This window comes from Orcinus orca, chromosome 16 (assembly GCF_937001465.1).
Source record: "Orcinus orca chromosome 16, mOrcOrc1.1, whole genome shotgun sequence".
NCBI lineage: Eukaryota > Metazoa > Chordata > Mammalia > Artiodactyla > Delphinidae > Orcinus > Orcinus orca.
Window position 1 is genome coordinate 23,566,976 of NC_064574.1, and position 20,032 is coordinate 23,587,007.

General features: G+C 52.9%; 1 protein-coding gene across 10 annotated transcripts in view; it reads right to left on the reverse strand.

Moving 5' to 3' along the window:
- The window catches only part of DLGAP4 (DLG associated protein 4), a 202,367-nt gene that overhangs the window by 63,842 nt on the left and 118,493 nt on the right, over window positions 1-20,032 (reverse strand). For 5 of the 10 annotated variants that reach the window (XR_007472183.1, XM_049699331.1, XM_049699330.1 and 2 more), the window contains 3 exons: window positions 18,338-18,388; window positions 16,114-16,179; window positions 15,045-15,285 (listed from right to left, as the gene is read on the reverse strand). Coding sequence is in view for 9 of the 10 variants with exons in the window: in XM_049699331.1 (XP_049555288.1) it covers window positions 15,045-15,285; window positions 16,114-16,179; window positions 18,338-18,388 (358 nt within the window). In the remaining variant the exon portion in view is untranslated. Of the gene's footprint in view, window positions 1-4,524; window positions 5,565-15,044; window positions 15,286-16,113; window positions 16,180-18,337; window positions 18,389-20,032 lie in introns of those variants that run through there. The other 5 variants (XM_004272804.4, XM_004272802.4, XM_049699332.1 and 2 more) reach the window with 4 other exon arrangements.

Below are 20,032 nucleotides of genomic sequence, written 5' to 3' on the forward strand. Positions count from 1 at the left end.
CATGCTCACTTCTTCCTTCTCAGACAATGCTTTCCTTCAGCAGATGCTTAATTACAGACTGTCACACAGTCTCTCATAATTGTAGGCCTTGTCTCCCTTGTCAGATCCTAAGTTCCCAGGGGCAGAGGCCCTGTCTGTCTGGTCTCTCCCATCGTCTCGGAGCCTGGCCCAGGGCTGGGAGGGCAGGTTCCTGGACAGAAAGTGTTTTCCAAGCCCAGTTCAGCTCCAGGCTGAGCCAAGTCCAGCTCCAACCACTTGGGACCACTTTTCTTGCTTTTGTCCTATTCACTGGCCAAACCAGACCTCCATGCACCAGCTCTCCCCAGGGTGACCCAGGCCAGGGACAGAGAAATGAGGGAGACCTGGGTGGGGAGACAGCACTACGGCTCTCACCTGGCCCTGACATGGTCTTCTTCTGGGATCCGAGGCACATCCCTGTCCCTTTTCCTCCCTTAGCATGCTTCTTATAGTGAGACAAGAAACAATAACCTTTTAGCTCTAGAATATGGATTTTATTTGTCTTTAAGGTAGCCCTGGTTCCCAGGAGTGGGTGGGTGAGGAACCAGCTGATTCCAACATAGGCTGAGGGAGGCGAGGCAGCCACAGCCAGGACAGGGAAACCTGGGAACCTGAGAGGCACTCACACCTCACACCTCGATAGCCTCATTAAGTTCCTGTTGACGACTGGATTGCATTCCTGCCCAGATGTTCAATTCTACAGCCCTCACCCTGGCCAGGTCTGACAGTGTCTGCTGCTGGGACTGAGCAGGGGAAGGGTAATCTGCTTCTGGAAACAACCAATTCTGCCTGAAACAAAGACCATGATGAGGGGCCAGTCTCCTCACCTGTAAAATGGGGATAATATTGGGACCTGTATCATAGGATTGTTGCAATAATGCAGTGGGATAATGCCAGAAAGTGCTTAGCACAGTCCCCGACACCCAGTGAACGGCAGTGTAGCAGACAGGTTCCCATTTCTTGAGGGGCCTTTACAACACGAGTTTGCATCCTCAGAGCAACCTGTGAGGAAGGCATTTCCATCCCAGTCTGACAGGGAAGAAAACTGAGGCGCAGAAAGTCGACCAATCCAAGGTCACACAGCAGGGACATGCCAAACTGTGACACCAACCCGAGAAACTCTCAGTTCAGCTTTACCCAGAGTGTGGCCCACAGGTTTCAGCATCAGACTCCTCCAGAGGGCTGGTTTAAAAAGCTGATTCCTGCCCCCAGACCTGCCAAATGAGAATCTTTGGGGATAGAGCTCAGGAACCTGAACTTTGTAAAGATGAGGAGCCTAATTTTTATATGAGGAAACTGAGGCACAGAGAGGTAAAGTGATCTCCAAGGTCACACTTTCAGCAAGTATGGACCTGGGACCGAATTCACAGTCTGACTCCAGAGGCACCAATCAGAGACTTCCTGGAAGAGGTGGCATTTGACAATGTGGGCCTCAAAGGGAAGAGACGGCACCACGGGGGAGGGTACAGCACAAATAAAAGCTTGGAGCAGGAGAGGCCAGGCAACAACAGCTCAGTGTGGCTCGTGCTTCCAGATCCCTGAGGTGAAGAAATACATATGGAGCCACCACTGCCGCCTTCCCCTCAGAGCCCAGAGGGAGACATTCCTGAGCCATCTGAGCTTCTGGGAGGAAAGCCTGTTGTGTGCAGGGTCTACAACCAGCAGGTCTACGGCAGTGGCCCTCTGGGTGTCTGGCTGCTGCTCAGGACGAGAAAGCCAGGGAAGGTGGTGACTCAGTCCCCACCCAACCTCAAGCTAGTCCCATTTAAATTTGAGATGAGCTCAGAGGTTGGGGAAATGCCAAACAAACCCTCCTTGCAGAACAGACGCCAGATCCAGAGAAGGCAGCCCGAGCCGTAGGCTACCGGGCAGCAGCAATAAATGTGGAGCAACGCTGTGGGTTGCAGGGGGAGCCAAGTCAAGAGGCCTGGGCGCAAGCCCTCCCTGGGCCCCTATTCTTCATTCACCCATGAAACAGGGAGAACTCCACTGGCTTCTGACTTCCTCCCAGGGCTGTTGTGAGGAACAATGGAAAGGAAAGAGCCTAGCAGATTACACAATGTCCCACATAGCGAGAGGTTAGAGGATCACTGCTGTTAACATATTAGAACAGCCAGGAGGTGCTTTCCTTGCTACCTGAACCCCAGCCACAGCGGGCAGAGGGAGAGGCTGGGCCTCTGCCTTGTTCCCACAAAGCAAAAAGGGGTCCAGATATTATCTCGAGGTGAAAGTTCACATTTATTAAACACCTACTGTGTACTATTTTTTAATGTAGAATCTCACTTAATCCTCACCACAACCCTGCAGTGTAATTATGATTATCTTGCGTCCAGATGAGGAAACTGAAGCTCAAAGAAAGTAACTAGCCCAAGATTACACAGGCAGCGAGTGATGCAGACCAACCAAGAGCAGGTGTCTGCGGCCCGAAAACCCGCACTCTTTCTCTGGAACAGTTCGTATAAGAGGCAGAACATGTCTGGTATAGGGGTCCAGCTCAAGCACTGCCTCCTTCTGGAAGCCTTTTTGATCCCTTTGCCCGGACAAGATCTCTCTCCGATGAAACCCCACAGCACATTATCAGCACACATCTGGCAGCACTCAACACATTCTGCCTCTTATTTTGTGATCAAGCACACTTTTAACAGGTAAGATAAGATGTAGGTGCAAATAGGTGGCATTTCAGTTACCTTAAAATCCTCAAATGTCAGGGCTGGAAGCACCTAAGAGAGCACAACAACCAGCTTCCTCATTTTTTCGAAGGAAAAATACAGACAGAGGAAGACACTTGTCTGAAGTCATACAGCATCTTAGCATCAGAGCCGAGAATAGAACCCTGGCATTCTGCCTCACACAATTTCTCTAGGGATTCCATGATTTCAGAATCAGCCTTAGGACAAGGATTATCATTCCCACTTTACAGATAAGGAAGCTGAAGCCCAGGCGAAAGCAGCCTCCCTGACAGGTGAGATGTGGGGACCACAACCCTGATTCCCTCCACTTTCAGGCCAGAGACCAAGCCCTTTCTCCTCCCTGCTGCAAGTAGTCTGCGTAGCGTGTCAAGCTCAGGGCCCACAGTAAAAGGTCAACGGATGCTGGAAACTGTCATTATACACCAGTGCGCAGGTGACACCAGCCAGACAGCGACCTCCTCGGAGGCAGTGCTACGGCAGAGGACACAGGAGTCCTGGCTGAAATCCTCTGTGGGTCCCTGGTCTCTTGTGAGACGAGGGGGCTACAACAGCTGATCTTATCTCCTGCTCCAAACTTCTGGGACATCTGAGGCTCCTTGAAAGCAGACCCCAGCTGTCTGTGGAGCATCTCTCAGCTGAAGCCTTTGTTCCCCCACTCTATGGGAAGCTGGAAAAGCAGGTGGGGCTCACAGCCACAAACTGACAGACTTTATTCCCAAGTGCCACTGGCCAAGCAGGGCCCACCCTTAAACAACAACAGGATGGCACATGGAAAATCCAACTGTCTCCAGCACAGACATCCAGCTGGGCACACCCAACTATCTTTACAAACTGGCAAAGAGCAACCAGGAATGGGGGCATAAAAAGGGGCAGCCTGCCCCCTGCCCTATTGGAAGGGCAGGTGCATTTCTGAACAACCAGGTGGCAATGGAGTGGGGGGGAGGGTAAAGAACTCTGGGCTGGGGAGTCCCAGGCCTGGATCCCTGTCCCAACTTTGCCATGAACTAGCCTGTGTGCCCCGGGCAAGCTGCTTTCCCTCTGTGGGGCTCAGTTTAAAGACAGGCTGACAGTTCCCGAAGTGTCTTTACAGATGTTTCATTTGATTGTCACGACAACGTTGTGAGGCTGCCATAATTATTCCCTTTTTACAGATGGAGAAACTGAGACTTGGAAAGGTTGAAGGTCTCATTCAAAGTCACACAGCTTGAGGCTGGCCGCAGAGGTCTTAGACCACCAAACCCAATCCTCAAGGGTGGTCAGGTTAAAAACAACCCCTCTCTCCCCTCACCCTGATTGACAGTCTCCACAAGACCAAGGCAGCACAGACCCTGGTTCACCTGCCCAGTCTGGTGGCTGGCAAAGTTCTGGCCACAAACCGCACAGCCCAGCTGCCTAGGAGGCCGCACCCCCCATGCAAAATTTGATTACTCAAGTTGGCAAGAACGCAGTCCCCACCCCCAATCGGGTCTAAATAAACGCCCAAGTGATATCACATCCTGCTGGCTCCAAAATAGCCCAGGCCTGCCCACAAGCAATCACAAAATGCCAGGCCATGCAGGGCCAAGCGGGCAGGGATGCCCAGCCCGTGGCACCGTCCACACACACAAGCAACTAAAGCAGAAGCCTCAGAGCAGGAAGGCTCCCTCTCCCACCTCTGCCAGACAGCCTGGCCCCTCCCTCCTTGCCCCCTTTGTGGGGAGGCCCCAGAGCCTCCTGCCCCAGCGCCAGCCCTCGCCCCAGCGCCAACCCCATGGAGCCTCGGCCGCGGCCAGCCTGCGGGCGCACTCCAGCCAGACCCGGACACCCCACCACTCACATTGCTTCAAGAGCTCCAGACACAAAGCCATGAGGGCCGGATGGGGGTCAGAGACCCAGAGACCGGCAAAGACAGAAAAGGGGAGAGGGAGAGACACAGGAGCAGAGAGAAGGGGAGACAGGGGACCCGGGCAGAGAAAGCAAGGGGGAGCGGCAAGAGCCCTGGCAAAGGAGTAGCCTTAAAGGGAGGTCTGCAGCGCAAGAGACATCGAGTGGCGACACCAGCAAGACAGATGCGGGGGCAGAGAGAGGCAGGGAGAGCAAAGCAGGGGGCCCCGACCCAGAGGAATGAGGAGCGCAGAGGCCCGAGAGAACAAGGAGAGAGAGCGACAGGGGACAAACGAAGGGAAGGCAGGGAGGGGCGCTTAAGTCTGGGAGCTGGGGAGCTTTGGGGGTCCCAAGGAGAGACCCCAAGGGATCTAGGAGGTATCAGCGTATACAGGGGACACCAAAAGAGGGAAAACCCTGAAGCAATGAGGGCTAAGAGGAGGCAAGACCCCCGGGATTTGGGGGGACAGATGGAAGGGAGGACCCTCAAGGGATGTGCGGGAAGCTCAGAGGAGAGCCTTGGGGGAGTGTGGAAGGTGTTCAGAAAAAAAAGGTCCCCAAAGATGAGGGGCGCTCAGAGGGGGTAGGCTCTGAGGGATGAGACGAGCGCCTTGAGGGGGACCCGAGATCGGGGAGCGAGGGAGGGGCTGGGAGGCAGCGCGAGGGCAGAGACAAAGAGACAGCGAGCCAGGGAGAGACAAAGCGGGCGGAGCGGGGCTACGGGCCCGAGGGCTGGTGGCCGGACAGAAGGACGGAAGCGCGAGCGGGCGGGGGGACGGACGGACGGACGGACGGACGGACAGACAGAAGGGGAGGAGGGCGGGGGCAGGGCAGGGCCGGGCGGGGGCGGCGCCCGTCTCCTCGCGGGGCCGCGGCTGCTCCGGGCGGCGCTGGGCGGGCCCCAGGCGTCCGGGCTGAGGAGGCGGCGGCGACGACGTGGACCGGACAGACCGACGAAGTGACCGACGGGCTGGCGGCAGCTGCGGCCAGTGGCGGGCACTCACCCTCCTCCCTCACGCGGCCCGGCCCGAGTCTCCGGTTTTGTACGCCCGCGGGGCGGGGCCTCTGGGTTAAAGCCCCGCGCCGGCCCCGCCCCGCCCCGCCCCCCGCGTCACGCGCGCGCGCGTCGCTCGGGACTCCCGGGATGGGCGGGGGCGCGCGCAACCCTCTCGGCACGTGGCCGTAGCGCGCGCGCGGAGGGGCGTGTGCGCAAGCGCGCGGGGCGCTCAGTCCAGCCTACGCCCAGGCCGCCCGACCCCGAGAGGGAGCGCGCGCCCACGTCAGCACGCGCATGCCTAAGCACGAGGGACTCCGCCCCTCTAGCCGCCCCCACCAAACCGGTTCCAGCTGGAACCAGACGCATGCTCCCTGACGCGAGAGCGGCCAGCAGAATCTGCACGAGTTTACCGTGGCGACACCTGGCTGTTCCCAGGGGAAACTGAGGCTCAGAGCAAGCAGTCTGAGGTGGTCTTCTCATCTCTGTGTGGTCAGATTAGCCCCCCAGGTACTATCGACTGTACGTCCTAAGTGTTTCTAGTTGTCCCCTCTACTCCATCCTCACTTTGCTGTGCTCATCTGAGGTCCTCCAGGTTGGGTTAGAATCCCTGCTCATACTCCGGAGGGCTGTGTGACCTTGGACAAGATACTCATTCAACCTCCTAAGCCTTCATTTCCTCCATAGTAAAAACCATCACATCCAGGATGCCTTGGAGAGCCAAGTGCAGTAGGAGCTGCCTGAATTCATAAATCACTCCCTTCGTGGCTCATGGCCTTCCCAGTTCCCCACTTCTCCCCTGCGAGTCCCCTTGCTCACAGTCCTGGTCCTTGGGGTCTCATCCCTCATCTGCGCCTACCTGCAGATCCAGCTTCTGCTCCCCCACCTGCCTTGCTGGGTGACCTAGGCAAGTCCCTTCCCTTCTCTGTGCATCTCTTTTCCAAATGTAAAGTGGAGAAAAGACTCTTACTCAAGGGACTTCCCTGGTGGTGCAGTGGTTAACGATCTGCCTGCCAATGCAGGGGACGCTGGTTCAATCCCTGGTTGGGGAAGATCCCACATGCCGCGGAGCAACTAAGCCCATGTGCAACAACTACTGAGCCCGCATGCCACATCTACTGAAGCCCATGCTCCTAGAGCCTGTGCTCCACAGCAAGAGAAGCCGCCACAATGAGAAGCCTGCACACCGCAACGAAGAGTAGCCCCCTCTCGCCACAACTAGTTTCTCTAGACCACGCGCAGCAACGAAGACCCAGCGCAACCAAAAATATAAATAAATTTTTCTTAAAAAGCATCTTACTCAAGAAGATGATACAGTCTTTCCAATACCGCTGTCTTGCATAAAGGTTATAGTAACAAAAGCAACTGAGGGCTATTGAGCCTTTTTTGATGCCAGGCACTGTACTAAGCACTTCGAAAATATTAGCTTACTTTGCCCGTCTCACAGTCACTATGCTACACCTATACCATTCACTTAGTATTTATCTTTAGATTGATTACTTAGGAAAATTCAGGAAGCCCCAAAGCACAGGCCTGACTCTGTCTTGCTCCATCCCAACCACACCAGCCCTGCTCCTCCTCCAATGCACTAGGCACCCTCCTGCCTCAGGGCCTTTATACCACTCTTCTCCCTGCCTGGAATACCTCCCCAGCACTACTCCTTCCCTCACTTCCTTCAAGTGCTTGCTCAAACATCTGTCTCAGTGAGTTCTATCCTGGTACCCTGTTTATGCTGCAATAGCCCTGTCCTCCTCCTGCCGGCACTCCGAGTACTCCTTGCCCTACACTACTTGCCAGTAAACCACATACTTATTTGAGTTATTTATGCTTATTGTTTTGTCTGCCTCCCCCCATATGCCCCCCCCCAAAAAAGTATGTACTCTCTATGAAGGCAGAGGTTTCCCTTTTGTTCACTGATGTGTCCCTGGTGCCTAGAGCAGAGCCTGGCTCATTGAGGTTATCAGTAAGCATCTATTCAATGAAAGGGCTGCCTCACTGCAAAGCTCTTGCCCTTAACTATGGCCTCAGGGCCTCCGAGGTTCAGCTTAAGCACCTTAGTCTCTCCTCCTTTGGCCTGACCTCTCTACCCCTGAGGGAGTAAGGAATTATTCTTGTTCAAGAATCTCAAAGCTGGGGTTCCCAACCTGCCCACCAGTTCTTAAGCCCAATCACTATTTCCCCCAGAAGGCTCAGTGGGTCTGCCTAAAAATGGGACTTAGGAGAGTGACCCAGTTAACCAGGAACTTCCTGGTCCACGGCTGGGTGGGGCTGTGGGAGGAAGCCACCTTCTGCCCAGTGCCCTCTGGGGAGAGGGGCCTATTTCAGGAGGTGGGAATTCTCACTCTAGGAAGGCCTCCTGGACACTCCCATTACTCTCTGACTCTATGGCCCCTGCCCAGGCCTCACTGTGCCTTGCCTGGACCACTGCACAGCTTCCAATCCATCCTGCCCATGTGGCCAGATAATTCTCCCTGAAACTCCTGTGACCACACTGCATCTCTTTACCAGGACCTTGGATGGCCCCCCCCAACACAGGATAATGGGGAACTCAAGCCAGGCAGACCGAGGTGGGAAACAGCTCCTTGACCTTCTAACTGGGTGACCCTGACTTGACACTCACCTCCTCTAGGCTACAGTTTCTTTGTAAAGTATCTGTAAACATGTGTGTGTGTGTGTGTGTGTGTGTGTGTGTGTGTGTGTGTGTGTGTGGTTAACTGGGCTAAATAAGGAACGTCAGATAAGTGCAACATTCCTGGACAAAGTAGCCATCACTGATCAATGGTGACACATCTCTCTGCTTAACCCAATCTCAGTCCTGAGCTCCAGGGATCAGAGATGACATGTGAGTTGAAGTCTATTTGCATCTCTGGTCATGATGGTCTTTCAGGTTCCTCTCAGCCCTGATATTCTGGGGATTGGAGTGTCCAGCCTGATAGGAGCCTGTAGTGTAATAACCAGAGATTGTGGAGGGTTAGGCCTGGGAAAGGGCTTGGGGGACAAGACTGCCTGGAAGGTTGGCTGCTTACTGGAATTTTGTCAGCCTCCCTTCCTGTGTCTATGGAGGAGAGAGTAAATCAGAGAAGAAACTGGGAGAGTTCTGGGGGAGGGGAGAGGGGACAAAGAAGGGAGGACAGAGCATTCTGTGACTCAGATAGGAGGTGTTTGGGGGTCCCCAAACCCAAGCCTCACAACATAGATGGAGAAATTGAGGCACAGGGAGGGGTCAGGACCCACCCAGAGTGACACAGCACAGCTGAAACTAGAACTCAGGGCCCCTGAGCAAGGAGCAAGGGTGTTTCCCAGTCCAGAAACCTATCCCAAGCGCTGCCAGAGAGTGACTCCAGGTGTGTGCACATGTGCGCGTGTATACACGTGTACCCATGTGCAGCTGCGGGGAATGCAGTTGGTGCGGGGCAGGGGTAGGTGGCAGGTACCACCCAGCAGCCACCGCTCCTAGGTGTTGTCACAGTCTCCCTTGTGATTCAGAGGGAGTGGGAGAGACACAGAAAGGAGGCTGGGGAGGGAGAAGGGCCAGAAATTTAGAAGAAAGAAAGGGAGAGAGGCTGGGGGGGAGAAACAGGGCTGAGGGAGACAGGCAGACAGAAGGTTAAGATGATGGAGGGGAGGGGAAGCTGGAAGAAAGGGATGGAGGAAGGGAGGGAGAAGAGAATGAGCGCTAATGGGGGATGGGCAGCGTCAGCGAAGGGAGGAGTGGGACGGAGCGCGTTCTCTGTTCTTTCTTTTCTTTCTCAGAAGTGGAGAGAGAGGGGGCAGGATGGGGCAGACTGAGGGGGTAATGGCACCCCCGTGGGCCCTCCCAGGTAGGTCCTTTGGCTGGGGAGGGGCATGTGTATGTAGTGAAGCTTCTGTTTCCCCCACCATCCTGGCTGGGGCCGACCCTGCCTGCCAGTCACCTGCCAGAGCTATTTCTGGAATGTGGAATCTGGGTCAGAGAAGGGGAGGGACAGAGGGGGTGCTGACAGCTGGGAAGCTGGTCAGCCCCCAGCAAGCGGGTTGGGGGGTGGGCAAGCTCCATGCCCTGCCCAGGGCCACTCCGGAGGGGCCCGCCCCTCCCAGGCTCTCACCATCTCAGTAAGTGGCCTTCACATCCACCCACCTGCTGGCATATGGCCTGAGAGCATATGTGCCCATGTGAGGGTGACAAAGAGCTTTCATGCCCCTCAGCGACTGGGGGCTCAGAACAGCCCTAGGTGGGGGACAGGCCCCGGACTGCTCACTTCCTGGAGACATATGCTGAGGACAGGGGGCAGCCTTCTGAGCAAGGGTGACCCCTGCAGGGAGACAGTGTCTGAGGGAGGGTGTACCTGTGGGTGGTGGGGTGTGTCTGCGAGGAGGGAGGTGGTTACGGGCCGGAATGCCATGGATGGTGGTGCAAGCTTTACACTGATAAAGGGTATAGGGGTATACCTATAAAGGGTATAGCCACGTATAAGGGGGGTGCTCTTCACAACACAGACATAATCGAATTGTATATTTATTATGACACATCTGTGGCAGATGGCAGCAAAGGACATTATTCTAATAAAAATTGTGCTTCGTGATAATTTTCCAATAGATGACAGTTAAGTGTCTTTCCTAACCCAGCACTAAGGTACCGTAGGGACCAACTACAGCTCTGGGCACAGGTCTGAAAAATCTGGTGGCTTTGGTTTTCCCTGCAAGGCAGGTGAGTTTACTTGCTGAGCTTGAGGGGATCAGGGGTTGGAGGAGAGAGGAGCACGTATGTAGTAGTCACTATGGAGACCTGGAGGCAGGGCTGAGTGGGGAAACACGGGGTAGGGGGGATTGTTCTGGTGGCTCCAATCTGTTAGGGGCATGATTTCCTCACGGGTGTGGAGGTGGCATGAGCCTTGAAGGAGACACACACATATGTGAGAGCATGTGCAACTGTATGTAGAGATTAGGTGTATGTTTGTACATGTGAGAATATCAGTGTGCATGTGTTTTTATACGTTTTCAGAGAGAGAGGTCTAAGGGTACAGAACCTTATATATGTCCATAAGTAGGTATATATGTGCACACATGTCTGGGTAGGTGTCAGATGTTGCTACCAGTACTTTCTTGAGTATCCTGGTTTGGGCTTAAGCTCCCAAACTGAGAATAATTGGAGCCCCACATCCCTACATTTAAAGCCAGAAATGCTGGATTATTCATACAGGATGTGCTGAAGGGGCCGTGATTGAATTTTTTTTTTTTTTTGTGATTGAATTTTTGGCCTCAATTCTCAACCCTTCCCTGTGTTCATGCCCTTTGCAATGTAACTGCAGTTTCTCCCACAAAAGGTTGAGTGTATTTCCCTGGACCTTGGCTTTGGGCTCACGTGACTTGCTTTGACCAACCAGATGTTCACAGGTGTGACACAGAGACTTGAAATGAGCTTGTACCGTGGGATTTGCCCTCTTATACTTCTGCCACCACCATGAGAAGTACATGCCTTGGCTAGGGCACTGATTCCAGGAGTGCGCTTTGGTTCCAGGAGGAGAATATAGGACATGCAGAGCAGAACCAGCCAACCAAAAAACTCATGAATGAGAACAAATGCGCATTACTGTGTGCCTCTGACATTAGATGTGCTTGTTTGTTACACGGCATTATTGCAATAATAGTTGATAGATACAGAAATTGGTACCAAGAGTGGGGTGTATAAGCAACAAAAACAAAAATATGTAGCATCGGCTCTGGGACCAAGTGGTGAGCAGTGAGCAAACTGTTAGAGGAGGCTTGAAAAAAGGTTACCCATACTCGGCAGAGACAAAATGCTTGGTAAAACTGTCAATCTACAGTAACCTGAAGAGAACCAATGGATTTGGGCAAGAGAGTTTCCAGGTAAAATGTTGAAAGCAAGAGCTGGCTCCTTTGGGCTGAATTTGATAAGGACTTAGAAGAAAGAGGAATTCATAAAAGAAATAGGGAGTGTCACAGGGAGTGTTTAGAGGGAATACAGAGAGCCCAGAACTCGCTGAGTTGGACAAGAGATCAGTCAACTCCAGCTTCTCCAGCCAGTAAATCAGTTTCAAATTAATATACAGCCTGGGGGCAAAGATCAGACCAAGGTTATGGCCTTAAGATACAGCATGTGGGTCAGATCAAATCGAAGATGTGGTTATGACATCTTTTATTAATACTCTAAAATAATAAGGTACCATTCAGTAGATGCTCTCAGCTTTTCAAAAGAGCTTCTAGAAAGCTTAAGAGCATGGCCCCACAGAAGCCTGATGCACCCAAAGTCATCATAATTGAGTTGAGAGAGACTGACATGACTCAAAAATAATTGTGGGTGTGCTTTTTGGTACATGGGGTTACGTGGAATCAAATACATAGAAAACCCATAAAGTGTTTGGGGGAGGTATGTGGCCAAAACTATGATCAGCTGAGGCTCAAGGGACCGAGACCACTCAAGATGTAAAAAGACAACTGGGTCCCTAACTTTCTTCAGGCAGGAAGCAGACAAAGAAGGCTCTTTGGCTGCCCAAAGGCCTATTCTCCAATGCTTTCTTTAGACAATGCCAACAAGGCTAATGGAAAAGAAAGGGCTTTCAGAGAGCAGAGCCAAGAGCTACGGAAAACCATGGCTTAGGGAATCAACCCCAGAGCATAGAGCTTGGGCCTAGTCAAGAGACATTCCCTTTCCCAGAGTATTTGCCCAACATCTGCCCAGAAGGACTTCAGAATGGCCATGGATCAGTAAGTCTCTGAACCCCTTCTCCCTCTTTCTGAACAGGAGTGTGGACTGCAGTCATCCTGTCCCTATTTTACCAAGGTATGCTGGGTGTGTGTGTGTGGGGGGGGGTTGGGAGGTGGGAGGTAGATATCTTTTTTTTTTTTAATTTTAGATTTTAGGTTGCTTGATCAAGAGGAGTCACATCCATACCTGACACAGATCATGAGATGTTTTTCCTTTTTAAAAAATGTATGTATGTATGTATGTGTGCATGTATGCATGTATTTATTTATTACTCAAGGAGAGTTGATTTACAATATTATATTAGTTTCAGGTGTACCATGAGATCCTGATGTTATGATTGGATGAGTCTTTTCAGGATCTTTGGGATAAGGGTATTTTCTGTGAGAGGGACACGAATAAATGTGGCCAAGAAAGTGGACCACAGTAAATTGAATTACTGACCCTGATTCTTCACCCCTTCCTCTGTCCACACGGTGGGAGGATAGTTCTCCATCCCTTGTTTTTGAGCTATGACTTCCTCTAACTAATAGGATTTTAGCAGATATTATGCAAGCAGGGACCTTGAAATGTGCCTGTGTAGTTAGGCTTGCTCTCTGTGCTTCTGCCATCAACATGAGAAGAACATGCCCTGCTAAAGCCACTGCTCCCAGGAGGACACTTTGGTCCCAGGAGGAGGGTGAGAAACATGTGGAGGAGAGCCATTCCTGCTGACCCACAAACTTGGGAGCAAGAAATAAATGTTACTTGTTGTATTACACTGATTTTGTAGTTGTTTGCTTTGCAGCACTATTGTAGCAATAGTTGACCAATACAGGGACCCAGACAGTTCTGGGACATGTAGCCCATCACCCATCTTCAGTCCATTCACGAGTGATTGGGGTCGGGGGAGATTGGTGAGTGAAGGTTTATTTGAAGAAAATTGTTGATGTGCTATCTGATTCCCCAGGCCCACCTCCTGCTTAGAGAACTTTCCTTGGGCCTGATGATGTGGGGAATCTGATCCTTTACCTGAGACTCTTATAAGACTGTAACAGAGTGCCTGGGAGAGCCTGGCAGGGATACCCTGGATTTGGAGGCCAAAGAAACTGGACCCCGACACCTGCTTTGGAGACTTCTAATGTGGAGAGGCTGGCAGGCTTAGCTGTGACAGCAGGTCTAGAAGGAAGGCTGTAGCAGACCAGCCTATACTTTCAGAGTTCTGCAAGGCACAGGCCTCATTTTCACATGGGTAAAGCGGGAGCTGAGGGAGACAGTAGGGCTGGAGTTGTCATCAGAGGAGTCTGCCCAAGATGCCTGCCTGGCAGGGCCAGGTCCCCTGGCAAAAAGAGGCTGAGTGTGGAGGAGGGCAACCACTGGTTGGAGAAGCTGAGACAGAATAAGCAGCAGTGGCCTGGAGGGGGATTGCCCATGCTGGGAAAGAAGACACCACAAGGGCCCTGCAAGATAGGAGAAACTCTGAAAGCACCACCTAAGAGAAAGAGCTAGCAAGTGGCATCTGTCACACAGATGTTCCTGATGCCAGACAACATCTGCACTAGCGACCTTCCCCTCCCCCTGAAGGAACCAGAAATGGCCACTGATGAACAAGGAACAGAGAAGACACTCACCACCATGCCCAGCTCCCCACTGTGGGCTTCTGAGCCCAGTCAGGCCCTAGCTGCAGGTGCACGAGGTCTGAAGTAGAGGAGACTGATGTTTTGAAATGAGACCAGACCCTCAATACCTGAAAATGAGACTGTTCCTTAGGGTCTAAAAATGCCTGGAAAAGCTCGGGGATCTGCCCAGATATCAGCCACGATTTGAAAGGCAATAGTGAAACAAAGTGGTTTCTTGCTCTGCCCCCTGCCTTTGCAGTTTTCAGTCAATAAGCTGGTTTCTTGTGTATAGAATATCCATAAGATTCAGGCTCATTTATTTATATCAAACACCAACTGAGCGCTTGAAACATGTGGTTTTCCTATAATAATCCAACCTCAATGCCTTTGATTGTCAGGAGGCTCAGAGTCAAGTCTGAGAACCGGTAAGAACAGCTACACTTGTCAGCTCCTACCATGTGCAAGGGCCCGCCTAAACCTCTCCAGGCACAGCCTTATTTCATCTCCCCTGAGAGCTCTCTGGGGTCTGGCTTATGCCTCAATTTATACATGGGGAAACTGAGGCTCAGGGAGGAAAACTCTCTAGTCAGAGTGAGATCAAAGTTCTCTCTACTAAGCCAGAAATTGTGCTATGATCTTCCTGGGTCTTGATGGTCATGGCTTGCTCTGGGACACAGGGTCCCCTTTTTCTCTGATCGTGCCTGGGTTATTGTCAGAGAACTTAGAACAAGTATCAGAAAGGACAGGTTGTCCCTGACTGTGAATATGAGAGAAACCTGCAAACCCACCCCTTTGAGAAGGCTCAATGCAGATCCCATCCTCTTCCCTGCAGGGGCCCACCCTCCCCACAGGTTTGCCTACCTGAACTAATCCAAACAGGTAAGTAGGGCTTCAGTAAGAGCCAGGGTCTAGAGAGTCAGGGGCAACCAAGTATCTCACAAGCTCCAGCCCTCACGACCCCCTCACCCCATCCCCAGTGTTGACATCTGCCTCTGTGACAGCCCCCCACCCCCCACTGCTGCCATTTGAGCTCCAGTTCACCAGTTGGTGGGAAGTTCAGCCCCAAGGCCTCCGGCTTTTGCTAGCCACCCCTCCAGTCCTGGCTCACCAACCATGGATTCCTCCCCACCTCCGGTCCACCAGGAACGGTCCCAGGGGTCCCCCATCTCGGTACTCACTCGGAAGCGTGCGACTATTGCTGAGGCTGCCGGTGCTGGGAGGGGGGGAAAGGGACTGCAGGGAAACACTGTCCTCCTCCTGCGAGCAGCCCGCCTGGATGGCGCGCAGGTAGCTGTGGCTGCGGGAGCGGAAGTAGCTGGGCAGCGGCAAGTCTAGAGCCTCCGCCGCGGTCGACTCTGCTTCACTGCAGGCTGACTCGCAGGCTGCCTCATACTGGTCGCTCAGATCTGCCTCCCGTACCTGTCAGGGCAAAAGCAGGCATCAGGGGCCGGCTGTGCCCACTGGGGAGGGATGGGGTGCTTGGTGGTCGGCTCAGCTGCAGAGCTGGAGTCTGTGGGGCCTCAACTCGGCCCACCCTCCTGCTCCCGTCTCACTTAGGACACGGGATGGGCAGATGGAGCCCTTAAGAAATATACAGACTCTCTCACCTCTTTGGGCCTCAATCTTCCCATCTCTACAATGGAGGAGAAACTAGTAAATATACTTTCTAGGATGTTAGCTAGGTTATATCTTGTGTGTCCAGACTGATTAGCTAATAGATTTTGAGGTCATATCTGAATTCAGCCAGAAAGAAGGCTATAATCAGTAACGTCTGCCCTGGATGTTGGAATGGGGAGGTGGCAGTAGGTGTGCTAGATATTTACCATCTTACGGTCCAATTCCTTCATTTTTATAAGCAAAGAAACTGAGGGCTACTGAGGGGAAGATACTTGCCAGTTGTACCCAGTGAGGAAGTAGCAGAATCAATACTCCAAATGTATATTTAAGGAAGATTAATCTAGCCCTGGTGTACAGAATGGATGTTGGATATAGGGTCTGGAATGGAGGCAGAGGCCAGAGATGAAGCTGATGCGATAGTCTGGTGAGAGAAAATAATACTGGAATGAGGGTAGTGGCAGTGAGGACTGATTAGTCACACCTGCCATGGACAGTACGGGGAATGGAGGTATATATGCTATTTGCCATCTCACATCTAGTTCCACCTCATCTGGATGGTTTCTAAGTGTCCCTCTAGAAACAACATCCTACAAAGCTGCAGCTGGGGGTGTGAGTGCAGAGGGGGCTCACCATACATACACTCTCCAATGGTTCTGGAAGGGTCTGTCTGACCCATGTCTCAGGCCATCTTGGTACCTGGGGATCACAGAGTATAAGCTGAGGAGTCAGCTGGCTGAACATGGACACTGGGTGGGGGTCCGGGAAGACACCTGGGCTACGCGGGAGGGGGCAAAAGTTGACTGAACACCATGTGGAGGAAAAGATGAAGCTGGATCTGGGGCCAGTGTGCCCTGGACCTGGCTGTGTGACCTCAGGCGGGCCAGCACTATTCTCTGGGTCAGTGTTTCCCTGTCTAAATGGACTAGAATGCCTGTGGACTCGTCTGGCACTGCATCAGGGAAAACGACTGGACGGATCATCACCCAATTTTTTTTCTGGCTGCACCGCGCGGCCTGTGGTATCTTGGTTCCCCGACCAGGGATTGAACCCGGGCCCTCGGCAGTGAGAGCGTGGAGTCCTGAACACTGGCCTGCCAGGGAATTCCTGATCATCACCCAATTTGGAGGATATGTTTGGAAAGGCCTAAATTTGCTCTGTTCCATATGGTAGCAACTAACCATGCGTGGCTATTTAGGTTTAAATTAATTGAAGTAAACAAAATTCAGTTCCTTAGTCACACTAGCCACATTTCACTTGCTCATGTTACCTCATTGGACAGCATGGATGATAGAACGCTTCCAATCATCCCAGAAAATTCTATCAGACAGCACTGATAAATTAAAACGTAGTCCATGTGACATACCCAAAATTCACTTGGATAGGGTATTAAAGAGTCAGGTGTTTATCCTCCAAAGCTGCAGCCTGAGGTATATTGACAGGCCCCTGTGATTGCCAAAGGCGATGAGGTCTTGATTAGGGATTGCACGGTAATGGCCCACCTCTGGAGCTAGACTGCCAGAGTTTCATTCCCGGCTCCATCATTTTCTCACAAGAGGAATATGGGCAAGTCACTTAACTGCTCTGTGCCTCAGTTTCTCCATCTGTAAAATGGGGGCTAATTAGAGACCAGATTTCACAGGATTGTGGTCAAGATGAAATGAGATCATTCATAATCACATGCTTCGAATAGAGTTGGGAAAACTAAGCACGTGATAACCTGTACCTGTTATTACAGGCAACTTTGGGGGGCAAGTGCAAAGATTTGTCAGTGTCGGTTAAGATGCTCCCAAGCTCCCAGGGAGAGGCCAGCTGGTTAGTGCTGTTGGTATGTATATCACTGAGGACGTACTATGCGCAGGGAACTGCCCTGGGGGTTTTATATGTGAACACATCACACCCTTATCATGAGGCTGTTGAAGGAAGGAAGAGGCCACCTGGCCCACTGTGGGCTCCCAAAGACCCTCTGCAACAATGTGCCCAAGAAGAATTATGATATGAAGGTGGGAGGCACATGAGGCATTCGTGGCTGGAATCAGGAGATGTGGAGCCAGTCACAGTTCTGCCCTGTAGGCCGTGTGGCCTTGGATCAGTCCCTTGCCACTCCTGGTCCCAATGAGGACTTGGGCCCAGAGCACCTTCCCTGCCTCTCTGTCTGGCCTTGGGGCTGAGGCCTGGGAGGGAGGAGAGGACCACCTCCAGGGGCAGGATGGGTATGCGTGGGATGGGGCACCCTTAGGACAGGTAGACAGTGCCAGGACTGGCGTCGTCTTCACCACCTTTGGTAAGCTTGAAAAGTCTCTGCATTCATTCCAGAACCCTAACATCCTTAAAGGTCTTACTGGAACCCAAGAAAGGAGATAAGTCAGGGGATCTTGTGGCTGGGATGTGAAGGCCAATGCCCCCAGCCCCTGATCTGTCCAAATGGAAAAGTCTCCCCAGGCCTTTCCCAGGCTTTGGGGAATGAGAGGAAGGAGGGAGCTAGAAGCTCTCAGGGTACACCTTCCTTTATCTTGGGGTTATTATTTAAAAAAAACTTTTTTTTAATTCAAGTATAGTTGATTTACAATGTTATGCCAATATCCTGGGGTTATTCTTGCCCCATCCATAGATCCTAGCCCATTCTTTTCCATTTTTGAGAAGAGGAAACTGAGGCACAGAGAAGTGAAGCGATAGGGCCAAAGAGCGGAAGGTCCAGGCACCAATGTGATTCCTGACACTATCTTCACTGGAGGGGGCTTTCCTGGTGCTGGCTCTGCTTACCCCTGCCCGGCTCAGGGGCCAGGACCACTGAGGTGCCTGAGACCCAGCCCTGGCCTCTGGGATTGGGGGACAAGAGAATGGCAAACATACTGACCTGCTGCTCGTGGCCAAACAACTGGGGGATCAGGGAGGCCTGTCCAAACATCTGCAGGAAAGAGATGGGGGAGGGTTATGGGGAGACCGAGGCTGGGGGCTAGGGTTGGGTATTCAGGCCTGGCTGCAAGAGAACTTGTGGCTGGCTGGTCTAACCTCCTCCCCAGACTGGCTGAGGCCCAGTTGCTGGGAGGTCTTGGCTTCCTCCAGGGGTGGGAGGCTCACTCCTTCTGGGGCTGGGTGTTGTTGAAGACTTGTCATCTGCTGTTTGTAAGTCTTTCTCCTGGGTTGGCTTCTGGGACCATGGATGTCCTGTCTGCTGCCTCTCACCTGGGCAGGCAGCTCCCAGGATGTACAGATTAGGGACAGAGCCCAGAGACTTCTCTTCCCTGGTCAGGGCTTACACAGTCCAGTGACTGGTGGGAGCGGGGTTTCTTCTGGCAGGAGTTGAGGCCTCAGAGACACAGACAGAACTGGACATCTCTGACTTTGGGGTGACATATGTGGCTCAGGTCACTCAAGCTTCATGGGATGAGGGTTTGGGGGTTCAGAGGACCCTGGGCTAGGGGAGAGCTGGGGCTCGGCAGGGCGTAGTTGGAGAGACCTGCTGGGGTCCCCAGCCTGGCTCATTCCGTGTACCTTTTCGTGTAGCCAAAGGACAAAATTGTTCCAGGTGCCAGGGCCGGGCAGGGGATGGAGACGGTGGGTGTGAGAGAGACAGACAGACCCAGAGAGAAACACGGAAATGAGACACGCTGGAGAGAATCAGAGAAAAATGTGGATGAGGGGAGAGAAAAACAGAGGGAGACAGACACAGACCGACAGGGAGACTGAGGGATGAGAGAACAGGCAGGATGGGAGAGACAGGGAGGGACGCCATCCATTCAGCAAACCTACGTGCCCTGTGCCATGTGCTGGGGACTCTGTGGGGACAAGACAGCAAGGTCCCCGTCTGCAGGGAACTCCCAGTCTTAAGAGTGAGACAGACATCAACTAACAAGTATAGTTCCAGATAGTGAGAAGTGCTGTCAAGAAAATTAAGCAGAGTAAGGAAACAGGGCCCCGGGGACCCCCTGAGGCAAGCGATAGGGCAGGTCCCTCTGAGGTGACATTTGAGCCAAGACCTGGGACACGGAGAAGAACCAGCTGTGCGAAGATCTGAGAGAAGATGCTCCTGGGAGAGGCAGGAGCAAATGCAGGGGGCCTGGGGCAGGAATGAGGTGTGTGAGGGGCAAAAGGGGGCCAGAGTGGCTGGAGCAGAGGGAGTGACAGAGCAAGTCGGGGAGCACATCTGAGAGGCAGGCCGGGCTTCACAGGTCTGGCTTTCACTAGGGTGAGGCGGAAGCCATGGGAGGCTTCGGAGCAGGTGACGTGATTTGACTTCTGTCTTTTACAAGCTCCCTCTGGCCGCTGAGAATAGATTGGGGGTGGCAGGCCCGGAGTCCAGGACAGGACAACAGCACAGGTGAGACTTGGTGGGGCCTGGATGAGGATGGTGGGGCAGAGGGTCCCCTGGCCGGGGGTGGGGGGCTCTCCCTCTCCCCACGTCTGAGGTCAGTCTCCTTGGAGCGTGGGAACGACAGTGCTGAGGATGGGGGCTGGGGCGGGCTTGGCCGGGCCAGGAATATGAGGTGGTAAGGAGCTGGAATCCGAAAGTTTTAAGCAGTCCGTTAGCCCAGGCCGTGGGGCTGCACAC